Source organism: Thermobia domestica, chromosome 11 (genome assembly GCF_964235325.1).
Source record: "Thermobia domestica chromosome 11, izTheDome1.hap1.1, whole genome shotgun sequence".
Classification (NCBI taxonomy): Eukaryota; Metazoa; Arthropoda; class Insecta; order Zygentoma; family Lepismatidae; genus Thermobia; species Thermobia domestica.
Window position 1 is genome coordinate 21,498,516 of NC_137464.1, and position 12,368 is coordinate 21,510,883.

Consider the following 12,368-nt stretch of genomic DNA (forward strand, 5'->3'; position numbering starts at 1 on the left):
CTCATTTTCAACTCCTGCGCATCTGAAATGAAACAATTTTTCGTATCTTATACAATTTATCCACTCCTCTATGAATATAAACTTAAGTAAGTAACTGTATTAAGTAATTTGTATTACCCCATCTTACCTCTTCATAGGTTACCTCTATTTTTCCCAGTCGGGTGACAATATACAGGAATTCAAATACTAAAATCCCGTTAGCAAATATAAAAAGATAAATTATTACCTTAAAATCTAGTGCTACTTTTTTAAACACCACCACGTGTCACCTAATAACTCATTTAATTAATTTACCGCACTTTTCTATACAAAGCAAAAATAATATCAAAACAAGTAAAAATAATACCAAAACAAACAAAAAATATCAGAACAAAGCATAGTAAATATCAAAATAAATAAAAAAAAAATTAAGCTTTTACGTGCTCACGCAGTGCCGTGACCGCCAAATTCCACGTCATTTCCAGGACAAAGAGATACGAAGACATCGGTTGCAATGAGCACTGTCGATTGTGTTATGTTTCTGTTTATGGAATTAGTAAGGATACCCTGTCTTACCTTCCTTTCTCGTTTTGTCGCACTCTCCAATTATATGTTATACAATTATATTGTAATACCGACTGACATAATTACCTGAATAGGGAGGTGGTCATGTATCTTTTTGACTAGTTCTTCTCTCACACCATCCTCGCTGAAAATAGAAACTAAGTTACAGGAGCTGGAGGCACAAATTCGACAGTGAGAACTTGCAGTTAGTGTGACAGCCTCTACTATCTCAGGAACATAACCACTTGTCACTGATTGTCCGTTGTTTACTTGTTCCAACAAGCAATTGATATCCTCAGCTTCTAAAACAGGAATTTCCACAACTGTGAACCCGGGTTGTATGAACGAAGCCTGAGAACCTACGAAAATAAACCGGGTTATGAGCTTTCGTCATACTTGGGAAAGTTACAAGGACAAAGTCAATTATAAAAGAGAAATTAGCGGTAAGAGAATATGAAAAACTTCCAGTTTATGGTTTGTCCTAATGCAACACCGAGATCATGAGGGAGACGAGTTACTATTAATGTGGGCTCCCAACCATGACTGCGCTTGAATCTAGCACACAGACCATAATGCAAATCAATCCTTATAATATAGACCGTTCCCCGCCACTCTCTCTTGCCTCCAGGAAAACTGCATTACAAGACCACTACCGGTTCCGGCCTATGAAGACTTACAGCCTAACGAAACAGTAATGAAAATAATACGATTAGGTTGTACTCCAGAGTTATTTGAACAACCAACCTATATTCTAAGAATGCAATTTATGAACTTATTCAAATATTGTTCAGCTATCTAGATAATGGCAGCTCCTACAAACATATCCCGGCTAAACTCAGTTTTAAACTTCTTCCTTGCAACAGTACGTTTTACGAGTACCTCACACACGTGTGATGACAAAACGCGAACTGTTACAAACACTAAATATTCAATTAACTAACACTCGTCCTAAAATCAGCAACCCCAAATATCTGTATAAACTCACACATGGTCAACTCAGGTCCGAAACGTTACTCTCTGAATTTTATTTCCGAATTCCCTTCAAACAAACATGTAATAACCATCTTTTCCATATAGTATGACCTAGACTTTCAATAGTTCAACGTTCTCTGTTCTACAGGCTTCCTAAACTACACAACGAAATGTTACGTACACCTGTAGATTTATTTAATTCTGAAGCTGCATATAACTCTGCACTATGACGTCATTTTAGTGGATAAACTTTAGTCAGTTATTGTCAACCTTTCTTGTTATCACATACATGTTGTTATTTTGTTATTATTATTATTGCATTATGTTTATCTCTTAGATTTGTTAGATACTCCAGTGTAAACTGGCATTCACCTGTATCTGGAATTATGCTCCTAAATAAATATACAACTTCTTGTCTTGTCCGTTGTGTACATCTCTCTTCTTTTTATTCCTACACACAAATAATTAAAATATCATACTAATATTACATTATGCAGAAGAAAATTCAGCTGAATTAAAGTTTCAACATACATATATCTAAACTGTAGGTCCGTATTTCATATATCCTCGATGTCGAAAAAGGATGCTGAACTTAAACCAACAACCACCCCGAAAAGTATATGAGAATTTTTTCTCTACTTCTTGGAGGTAAGGATTCTATAGAACTCTACATGAGAAAAAACCTAACCACAATCTTGCTGTTTCTGCACAAGCCTACCAAATCATCTTTTTTATTTTTATTTATTTAGTTTTTTATTTTAATAGAATGAAGCTGTCATAAGAAGTGTTCCGAAACATGAGTTTTCTACGATTTCTGTGTTGGTTTGAGGGACGAAAACATGCTATCACAGATTAAGATGAGATTTCAGAGATGACGTTCCAGTATACGTCAGCTTTTAAGTAATATGAGAAATATACGCAAGGCTGTGTTTCTGAAAGATGAATCCTGTCAAAAGAAGATAAGAACGCAAATATTAAGATTAGTTGATGACATTACTCACAGATGTGAGTATAGTAACTAAGATACTCATTTACAAACCTTGTTAGTATTATTATTTGTTGTTCTTCGAAATTATCGAGATAGCTATTCAACTAAAACACTTTCACAAACATCCAATTAAAATATTTCTGAAAACAATTCAATTAAATAGCTATCTGAATTATTTTCATGACATTCTGTGAAGTCTTCTTCCAGAGATTCGTAAAAGGGAATTTTTACTTGTGAGGAAAATTTATTCTACAAACTTATAATAGTATAATTACAGGATACACAACTCCTTGGACGAAGTTCTGTGATGTCTTGATTAAAATACAAGCATAAGTTCACATAATGAATTGCACGGCAATAACCATACTGAATATAAACAATGATTTTATATTTTATTTATGTTAGTCCTTAAAAATTATAACGATATGAGAACGGATCTAGTTATGGTATTCAGCAAATGTATATTCAAGACGCCCAGGTTAGAACGACAAGGCGTATCGTTTTCAACAGGATTGTTCCTTTTTTTTTCTGATAGTCGTCTGGTGTCCCGAGAAAGTTGTAAACGGGACGCAAAACGTCTTTTTGAAAAGAAAAAAAAAACATCCTTTTTATTTTTAAGTTAAAGTTTAGCGTCTGACGATTATGCGCTGGGGCTGAGGGAGACGTTGATGAGATAGAAGATAATGATCGAAGTAGGAGGAAACGGGATAATCCCAAGAAAACCCACAAACATTATGTTTGTCCAATACAAAGCTCACTTGGTAGGAGCTGTAATAGAACCAGGGGCTCTATGCAGCATATGTGAACGCTCTAATCACTGAGCCACTACGGATCCATTATAATTTCTACGTGTTCTAAATCCTACAGCTGAGTCTTCGTTGGGAAAAAATTCAAAATTGTGTTAAAAAGTTTGATATTTTTTGAACATATGGCTCCATAGTAAACACCGCGTTTTCGATATTAGATTATCTTCTGTGCGTAGATAATCGAAGGTTACTTCTTCACTGCCATGAACAAGGGCTATATTGTGGCCCCGCGTGGCGTAGTCGCTAACACCCTTGCCTTTGGTGCAAGCGGTCCCGGGTTCGATTCTCGGTGGGGACACTCAGTCGAAAAAGTGTAACAGCTTTTACAGGCCAGCCATCATGAGTGAGGTTTTTACTGAGTTTAACTCATTCAGACAGGCAAATGCCGGGATAGTATCTAACATAATGGTCCCAGGCCACTTCCTTCCTTTCCCCATCCTTCCTTCCTCCCCTTTCATCGGATAGTGTGTTCGCTGAGGGACGTCATTCCTCATATCTGTGAGGACTAAATAGCCTTAAATGCTGACGGCCTAGAAATCTAATCCTAATCGTAACAAGGGCTATATCGAGGTGAAGTGTCGTCAAATTATCCTAGTTTCTTTATAGGAACGTTATATATACAGTATATAAATTTCTTTCTTCCACTTCTGTCTTATTACAATCGTTCTTAGATACAAATATGCGGTTCAAAAACCAAATGGGGTCTATCTTGGTATTGGTGAGTAAGGATAACTCAAGGGCCCAGTCACTGCCAAGGGAGGGACAGGTATGGGAGGGCCTCGGGGCCCAGTCGCAGCCAGGACAGAGAGGAGTTCTCAAGGTCCAGTATTAGGAGAGAGAAGGGGATAGATGTCTCCAGCGTCCAGTCGCAGCCAGGGGATTGGGTTGGGTTGGTTCTCTAAGAGGTCCAGGCAAGCTGAGAAAGAGGTGTTGAACAGCGGAAACTGATAACTTCTGAGTTCTATGGCGCCCTTTTGTAGTCTGTCCTCTGGTCCTCGAAAATCCTCGGATTTGGTGATTACGATCGTTCATTTCCGTATCACATATTGTTGCTATCCGTCGTCTGCTTTGTCGTTGTTGTTGTTGTTGTTAACCATGTGAAGCGCCGTCATATGCAGGGGATATTACAATACATAATGCGTTGTGAATTTTAGAATTGATTGGCTGATCTGGAGTCTAGCATCTTACTTAGCATCGAAACTACGTGAGATGTGAACCTACATCTTTACGTGGGATTCGAACTGCATGAGCTTCTGCCTCGAATGCGTGTACGCTAACCATACAGATACAAAGGAGTTTGTGTGTTCTACAGAAAGAATGGTACTTCATCATGTACTTCGGTAATCTATTTCACAATTTGACTGAAGTAGAATAATAAATCTAAAATTCAACAGCAAGTTAGCAAAAGGTAAAGAGAAACCAATATACATACCTCCAGATGTATTATCCATCCTTAAATCAACTTTATTAATCAACAATCACTTGCAAATCAGTCACACAATCCATGTTTTCCATTCAAATCACACGACCTTAATTCCTTCACACAATATTGTTCAATAAAATAATACCACAAAAATACATTTGATACCTGCAACAATAAACGAAATATTCAATAATAAAGCTTGACTAAGGTAAATAATTGTTTAGTATAAAAATAATTTACATTATTTGGTTATGTGTTTTTAAGACAAGAGTCTCCAGCCAAGAAACATTTTACTAGTATTTAAACGTATATTCTGCGACTATAACTTCAAAGCAAAAGTGTAAAACTTCTCAGTTAACAAAAGGAAAAAACAAGCTAGACATACAGCAGAGTTAAAATTCCCTTCTCTATGTGTATAGTCTAACTACCATACACTGGGATAAGGCAATGAAACCTCACCATATAGTCATCATCATCATTATTTTAGTATGACTGGTAGTTTATACGAAGTCCAGCTTTCGTCATTACTTCGAAATACCTCTATTGAGTTTCCATTAAAATTTGTTGTACGGAATATGAGCGTTACAAAAAGTAGTACACGATAAGTAAAAAGAAAAACAACGAAATGTTTGAAGAATTGTTTTTTGTGGTTTTATGATAAAACCAGCTGAAATACTCGTTTTTCGCACGAGGAGAATAAGTTTATCGGATGCATTTGAGCCACTTCTCCCTCCTTAAGATACACACTCCAACGTAATTTTAGTGCTGAAAATCTGATTTCACCCCTTTCCACCCCTCTCACTTCCATGTCGATGAGGTTACACTTGGATTTAAACGGCATCTGGGGTTTCACTATTCATTCTAAAGACCTCGAGGCTTCTCTCGTTTCCTCCCACTTTCTTCATTCATTTCTCACCATCACCGTCTCCTTTAGCCTAGCCGGCATTTTATTTGAGAAAATGAGGCTATTCAGAGGGCCAGGCTTTTTGATCGACTTTTTTGCGATATTTTATTCACATTCGGTAAAGTTAGGTTAACAACATTTAATTCAGACAGTAGTGCAGAGCGAGCGTTAGAGAGTGAAGGCGGTTTAGAGCCTCGCAGGGAACGTTGTTTTCTATCTTCGTTAGTATTGACCCCCATTACTAAACAATTACCGAAAATGGCCTTCTCTGATCACGGAAATCTTCAAAAATGGTGGGATATGCATCCTATTATCTATACCTAGTTTCATCTTTCTATCGTTATGAGCTTGTAAGAAACTATTTTTATAGCATAAAGTTTTGAAACTTTCTCTATTCCCCTCAGGATACGCCCTTATGGAAAATTAATGTGTTAAAAACCCAAGTTAGAAATGTAACTTCTTACCGTTCGGTACTGTTACACTGTTAGTAACGTAATAGTATGTACTAGCACAGAGAAAGTAACAAGACAGAGGGTGTTAACTTCTGCAGATGGCGGCCCCAAAGTACAAGGACAAAACAACGTGCCCTGCAGGGCTCTAACCCGCCTTCACTCGCTAAAGCCCGTTTGGCAATACTATGTGACTTAAAAAATAAAGTTTAGTACAGAAAGGGGGACCAGTAATCTAGAATTTTGCACGTCCAATTTGGGCCGCCATCTTTGGAAGTTTAGCCGACAGAGGTATTTTGTCCTGTATTTTCTCTGTGGTACTGGGTACCCTCCGTACAAACAGACTTTAGGAGTGCTCAAGCGTTATGGATATAAATACAGCGTACGAACATATGCTGTAAAAAGTGTAGTGCAAAAAACACCAGCCAACCTGTGCTAGCCACTAAGAAGCACGAATCGCATCTAACCGAACCAGTGCTGGTGTGTAACAGGTGTCCTTGCACAGCAGCGCGCTCACGGGAACCAGCTGCGTCAGCGACGGTAGTTATGGGCGTAAACGATAATGCAGCAAAAGACAAATGTTAAGTTTAAACTCTACACGGTAACAAGAAATTATATAATGGTACAGTTTTACTATACGGATTTACAGATTGTAAAAAATACAGAAAAATTTGGGAGTCTTTAATTTGCCCATTTTATGCCGAGAACAGAACCCAACCAATCCCTGCGGGACTTCTAACCCGTTCCTACTACTACTACTACTACTATGGATCCGTATAGTAAAACTGAACTGATATAATTTCCAAAACAAGTGCACTATTAATTTTCCTGCAACTTTTTCAATTTTTGAGAACTTCTGGATCAAATGTGCGGACCAAAACACATTACTTTGAGTGCTCTTCTTATACTTAATCTGCATTACTTTTATATCTATAACGATTAAGACCCCTAAATGAATCTGAAAAGAGAAATCCAAATGTATGCTTTTCCCTAAAAGGACTTGGCTGTAATTCAATAAAAGGGCATGATTTCTACATGGACCCCTATTTTAAACCTTCAGCTATTTTTGTGTCATATGGTAGTGTTTTGTTTAAAATAAATAAACAAAAACAAAAGTTTCAATGTAGAAATTACAGTGATAAAGACTCAATTAAAAAAAAAAATAGATATCATAGGCCTACTTACTATTCAGTTATCTTCTGTACATTACGAAACATAGGTACAATAAATTCACGAATTATTCTTGCATGCAATTATATTTCTTGCCACTTCCTGTCAGATCAAAAACTGACCATTTCTTTCAAAACAACTGAAACAATAAATTCAGACATTTTAAAATAAATGACTGCTACGCTCCGAACTTATAGAAAACAGATGAAAACTACACATGTGGGCACACTTGGTAACGGTTTGCGTTAGCGCAATTCAAAATTTCTTTCTTTGTGTGTGTGTTTTTAGTTTGCGTTGCGATACGTGGGTCACTACGAAAGTTTTGAGATGTGAAGTAACTTACATACTTAAAATCAATTTAACACAGGGCCGGCGCTAGCAGTTCTGCCGTCCTGGGCGCATTTTCGCCGATCCCAAGAGGTTCAGCGAAAACATGGCTGAAGTAGCATTCTTATTGGCCACGTACCGATGACGTCACCTATTATTATTACTACTACTACTGCTGCTGCTTTTGCTTTGGATCTGTATAGTACAAGGGCAAACTTATTTTAATGAAAGAAGTTTAATGGAAATTTTACAAAATAATCGTTAGATCACTTTGGATCTGTATAGTACAAGGGCAAACTTATTTTAATGAAAGAAGTTAATGAAAATTTTTAAAAAAATAATCGTTAAATCACTTTCTGAATATTATTTCTAAATTATTTTAAGAAAAGAAATGTTACAAAAAAATTTTAAAATAATAAAAAAAAAAACTTAGGCACGAGGCAGGGCTTGAACCCACGCCAAAAACGATTTTTCTTACTAGCATGCTGCACTAGCTCACTCAGCCACGAGGGCCGACAGCAACTAGCGTTTACTTTGTGTTATATGTATGTCATGACTCATGATGTCTTATCTGTATCGGCCAATCAGATCGAAGGATATCTGAAGCTCTTGGGATCCGCGAAAATGCGTCCTGGGCGGTACTTTCAAATGCCGCCTCTTTAATCGCGAACCTTATTTTGACAGAGGACGTTGAGGTATTAAGAGAAAGTAAGATACAATATTTAAAAACATCTATGAAAAAGAAAAGTAAACAAAAAATTGAACTACCTCTCTCGAATGCTTACATAATATTTAAACGACTCCATACATGACACAATATTCAGTATGATCGATTTCGCTGTACGTGATATACAGCAGGGCATACAGAAAATTTAAAAATACCAGTATATGTGCCTTAATCTGACTAAGAATTTTAATTTTTAAGCTTAGTTTATATCAAAAGGTGTTTCCAATAATGCGGAGCATGAAGATAATATAGTGAATCGGATATTACGGCAAAAGTAAGTTATTAGCCTAGGCCTTATAGCGTACTAAAACACAATAGAAATACACAAATTTTATATACTTTAATTGAAAAAACTTTTCTTGCTTTGATATGAGCAAATTCCTTGATCACATTCGCGTAGTCCAATGTTTCAGCCAATTCGTGTTCCATTGATATCATCACTAGACCACCTAAGCGTGTTTCAGATATTGAAGAACGTAGACAGTTTTTAATATGCTTATGGGGCGTTTACACTTAGTCGATTTGAGTTCGATTCAGTTGAATTGACGTCACTTTCAACTTAATCGACCGTGTAAACGAGACTTCAATTTAATCGCTTGTTGATCGAAGGCGACTAATCGACTGGCAACTGAATTGAAAGACATTCTATTTTCTTCTGCTATAACACCGCAAATTGTACCAATTACTGCTTGCTTGGACATCTTTAAAATTGCCAGTCGATTTCGAATCGACCAGAGGAGAGCGAGTCGACAAGTAGCATTCAATTTCGGTTGAAACAATTGAACACATCCATCGATCTGATTCGGCCTAATTGCTTCGATTTAGTCGCAAATGCAACGAGTCGATTTAGCCGTGCGACTAAATCGACCAAGTGTAAACGCCCCATTAGAGTAAGTTTCGAAAAACTTCTTTCTCTACTTGCCACTGTTACTGGTAATGGGGCGTTTACACTTAGTCGATTTGCGTTCGATTCAGTTGAATTGACGTCACTTTCAACTTAATCGACCGTGTAAACGGGAAATCAACTTAATCGCTTGTTGATCGAAAGCGACTAATCGACTGGCAACTGAATTAAAAGACGTTCTATTTTCTGTGGTTGAAATAATTGAACACATCCATCGATCTGAAATGAAATGAAATGAAATCTGTAAGTTTTACGTCCCACGGTTATGCCGGTTAGGCTAAAGGAGACGGTGATAATGAGAGATGAGTGAAATGGTGGAATGAAGAAAGTGGGAGGAAACGGGAGTACCCCGAGAAAACCCACGAGCACGGTGTTTGTCCACCACAAAGTTCACTTGGCGGGGGCTGGGATCGAACCCGGGACCCCAAGCACCAGAGGTGAACGCTCTACCACTGAGCCACCGTGCCCCCCATCCATCGATCTGATTCGGCCTAGTTGCTTCGATTTAGTGGCAAATGCAGCGAGTCGATTTAGTCGTGCGACTAAATCTTTTTAGTCGTGCGACTAAATCGACCAAGTGTAAACGCCCCATAAGGTATACAAAATCATAAATGCAACACTGACATTGGTAGCAAAGTCATATTCTTCAATTAATTTTTGTATCTTTTGTTGAACTTTTAGGCTTAATGATAGCCGATAATAGTTTCAGTTCGTCTTTCAAATCACTGGGGTTAATATCTTTCGATTCTTCGCGTATTAAAATGCAGGCATTTTTCAGACAAAAGTTCAGGTGGCATATCTTTAAGATTCCTTGTATCGTAAATAAAATCGAAATACTCGCTGTGATGTTTAAGTTGCCCAAACCTTTCTCTTAAAGCTAACACAATCACGTCTGGAAGTTTGTAATAAAAATCGATCTTGTATCTTAGTTGTGGATCTTCAATAGGTTCATCTTCTGCCTCGTACTGAAGCTGTGTCTTCTTTCGATTCGAGCTTGCATTGTATTACCTATCCGTGGAACATCCATACCTAATGCTGATGCCAACTCCATCGCATCAACTAAGTAAGGTTGAAACTTTGCATAATTTCTGCTCCTCTTAAAAAGAATTTAGATATATTTTGAAGAAAACCGAATGCATCCGAAACATGAGAATAGTGATGAGCGCAAGAGACTTGGTCTTGCAGTTTTTGGAAGAGTCTTGCATGCAAGACCAAGACCAGGAATCCCGATGCAAGACCAAGACCAAGACCAAGACTCTTGCGCAAGAGTCTTGCACAAGTACCGGCACTACTTGAATTTTTTTTATAAAATGTAAAAAAGAAGGGGATGGATTTTTTGGCTGTAGTAAAAATGCTACTGGAGTGAATGTGTTCCCAGTAGTTTATGCAATCCGTGTGAGTCCATCTGCCCCTGTAGCATATAGCTACAGTATGTCGTTTTTTGAATTGGTTCTTCGCGTTTTCTGTAGATATTGCTCGTTTACAAGCCCCACAGGTGTCATATTGCACCATGTGAGCTTTTTTGGTGGGCCAACATCGTGTGCGTGGATTTTCTCGTTTTACCGTTTCCTTCTACCTTCTTTATTTCACTATTTTAGTACGACCCGCTCGGGAGATTAATACTCCCGGAAGTACGTTTTTCCGCGCGCTACTCTAGCCAGCTGTTTTACGCGCTATCCTAGCCAGTTGTTTTAAGTTGGTCACAGAATTTATATCATGAAGTACAAGGGGAACAAAACGAGCCCTATATCATGGAGTACAAGAGCATAAGTACTACAACTACTTATCTGCACAAAAATGAATAAATCACTTTTTAAAGTATTATTTTCATATTATTTTAATTTAATAAAAGTTATAAAAATGTAAACTTTCCTCGGGCCGGGTTTGAACTCGCGCCAATAGAGACATTTCTTACTAGCATATAGCACTAGCCCACTCGGCCACGAAGGCCGACAGCAGCAAGCGTTTGATTTCTGCTATTTTAAGGCAACGTGGCAAGAAGTGGATAACGCCAACCAATCAGAACTGTGTTTCTCGTTTCTACATCCGGGAGCATTACTCTCCCGAGCTAGTCCTATTTTAGTCATTTCTCATCATCACCGTCTCCCTTTGCCTTGGTGAATAATCATGGGACGTTCAACTAGGTACTTCATTTCATTTCAAAGCATATCAGTGGTGTTTTTCTTCCAAAACTAAAGAGAAATGTAGTATTAAACATCGGTAATTCCGTACACCATAGGTGTCGACTACATGGGTATGGCCTTAGCTCCAAAACTCAAGCATCCGTTGGAAATTTTTAAAGTGTGGTTATAAAATTAATATGAAAATAACGTTTTGAAGACATTGACAAAAATTTAGTGCATGTGACTGCAAGTTTGATTTCATGGCAGATTCTTATGCGTTGAATAATTGTTTATCTATATAACTTTTAGCCTCCTTAGATACACGACACATCGAGGATTGAGCGATATAACATTATAGGCCTACTACAACAATAAATCTATATTATAAAATTGAAAGTGACTATATTTGTGACTCCTAATCCTTTGAACCACTCGACCGATCTCGATCAAATTTTCAACATAGATTACGCTTGGGCCTGGGAGTGTTATAATCATTTCACTTTGACGGAAAAACTTAGGGGAGGAGAGAAGGGGGAGTTATAACATAATAAATAAAACTTAATAACTCTTGAACCAAACGACCAATCTCGATTAAATTTTTATTTTAATATAAATGAGGTTCAAGCCTAGAATGTTATTTGTCAGTTCACTTTGACGGAGCAACGGAGGGGAGGAGGAGGAGGAGGAGGGGGAAATGTACAAAAATCAATATAATAAAAATAAAAGTTACTAAGTTTGTGACAATAACTGTTTAACCATCCAACCAATCTCAATCAAATTTTTGACATGTATAAGGTTCGGAACTGGAAAGTTTTTTAGTTTCATTTTGATGGTAGACCCTAGGGTGGAGGAGGAGAGAAATATATATAATTTAATAACTCTTGAAACACCAGACCGATCTCAATCAAATTTTCAACATAGATGAGGTTCGTACTTGAGTTGGTTTCTATCATATCACTTTGACGGTGCAGCTTAGGGGAGGGGGAGGGGAGAGAAATTTTAAAATGATCGAAAATGACTGATATTAAATTG

General features: G+C 37.5%; 1 protein-coding gene across 4 annotated transcripts in view; it reads right to left on the reverse strand.

Moving 5' to 3' along the window:
• Positions 1–7,553, reverse strand: part of LOC145663970 (uncharacterized) — a 77,783-nt gene extending 70,230 nt beyond the window's left edge. Inside the window, exons 1-3 of one of the 4 annotated variants that reach the window (XM_081730215.1) lie at positions 7,271–7,550; positions 4,742–4,897; positions 631–902 (exon numbers count right to left, since the gene is read on the reverse strand). In XM_081730215.1, coding sequence (XP_081586341.1) covers positions 631–902; positions 4,742–4,760 — 291 coding nt within the window. In that variant the 5' untranslated portion in view covers positions 4,761–4,897; positions 7,271–7,550. Of the gene's footprint in view, positions 1–630; positions 903–4,741; positions 4,898–7,270 lie in introns of all 4 variants that reach the window. The other 3 variants (XM_081730214.1, XM_081730213.1, XM_081730216.1) reach the window with 3 other exon arrangements.
• Positions 7,554–12,368: the final 4,815 nt, after the last annotated feature.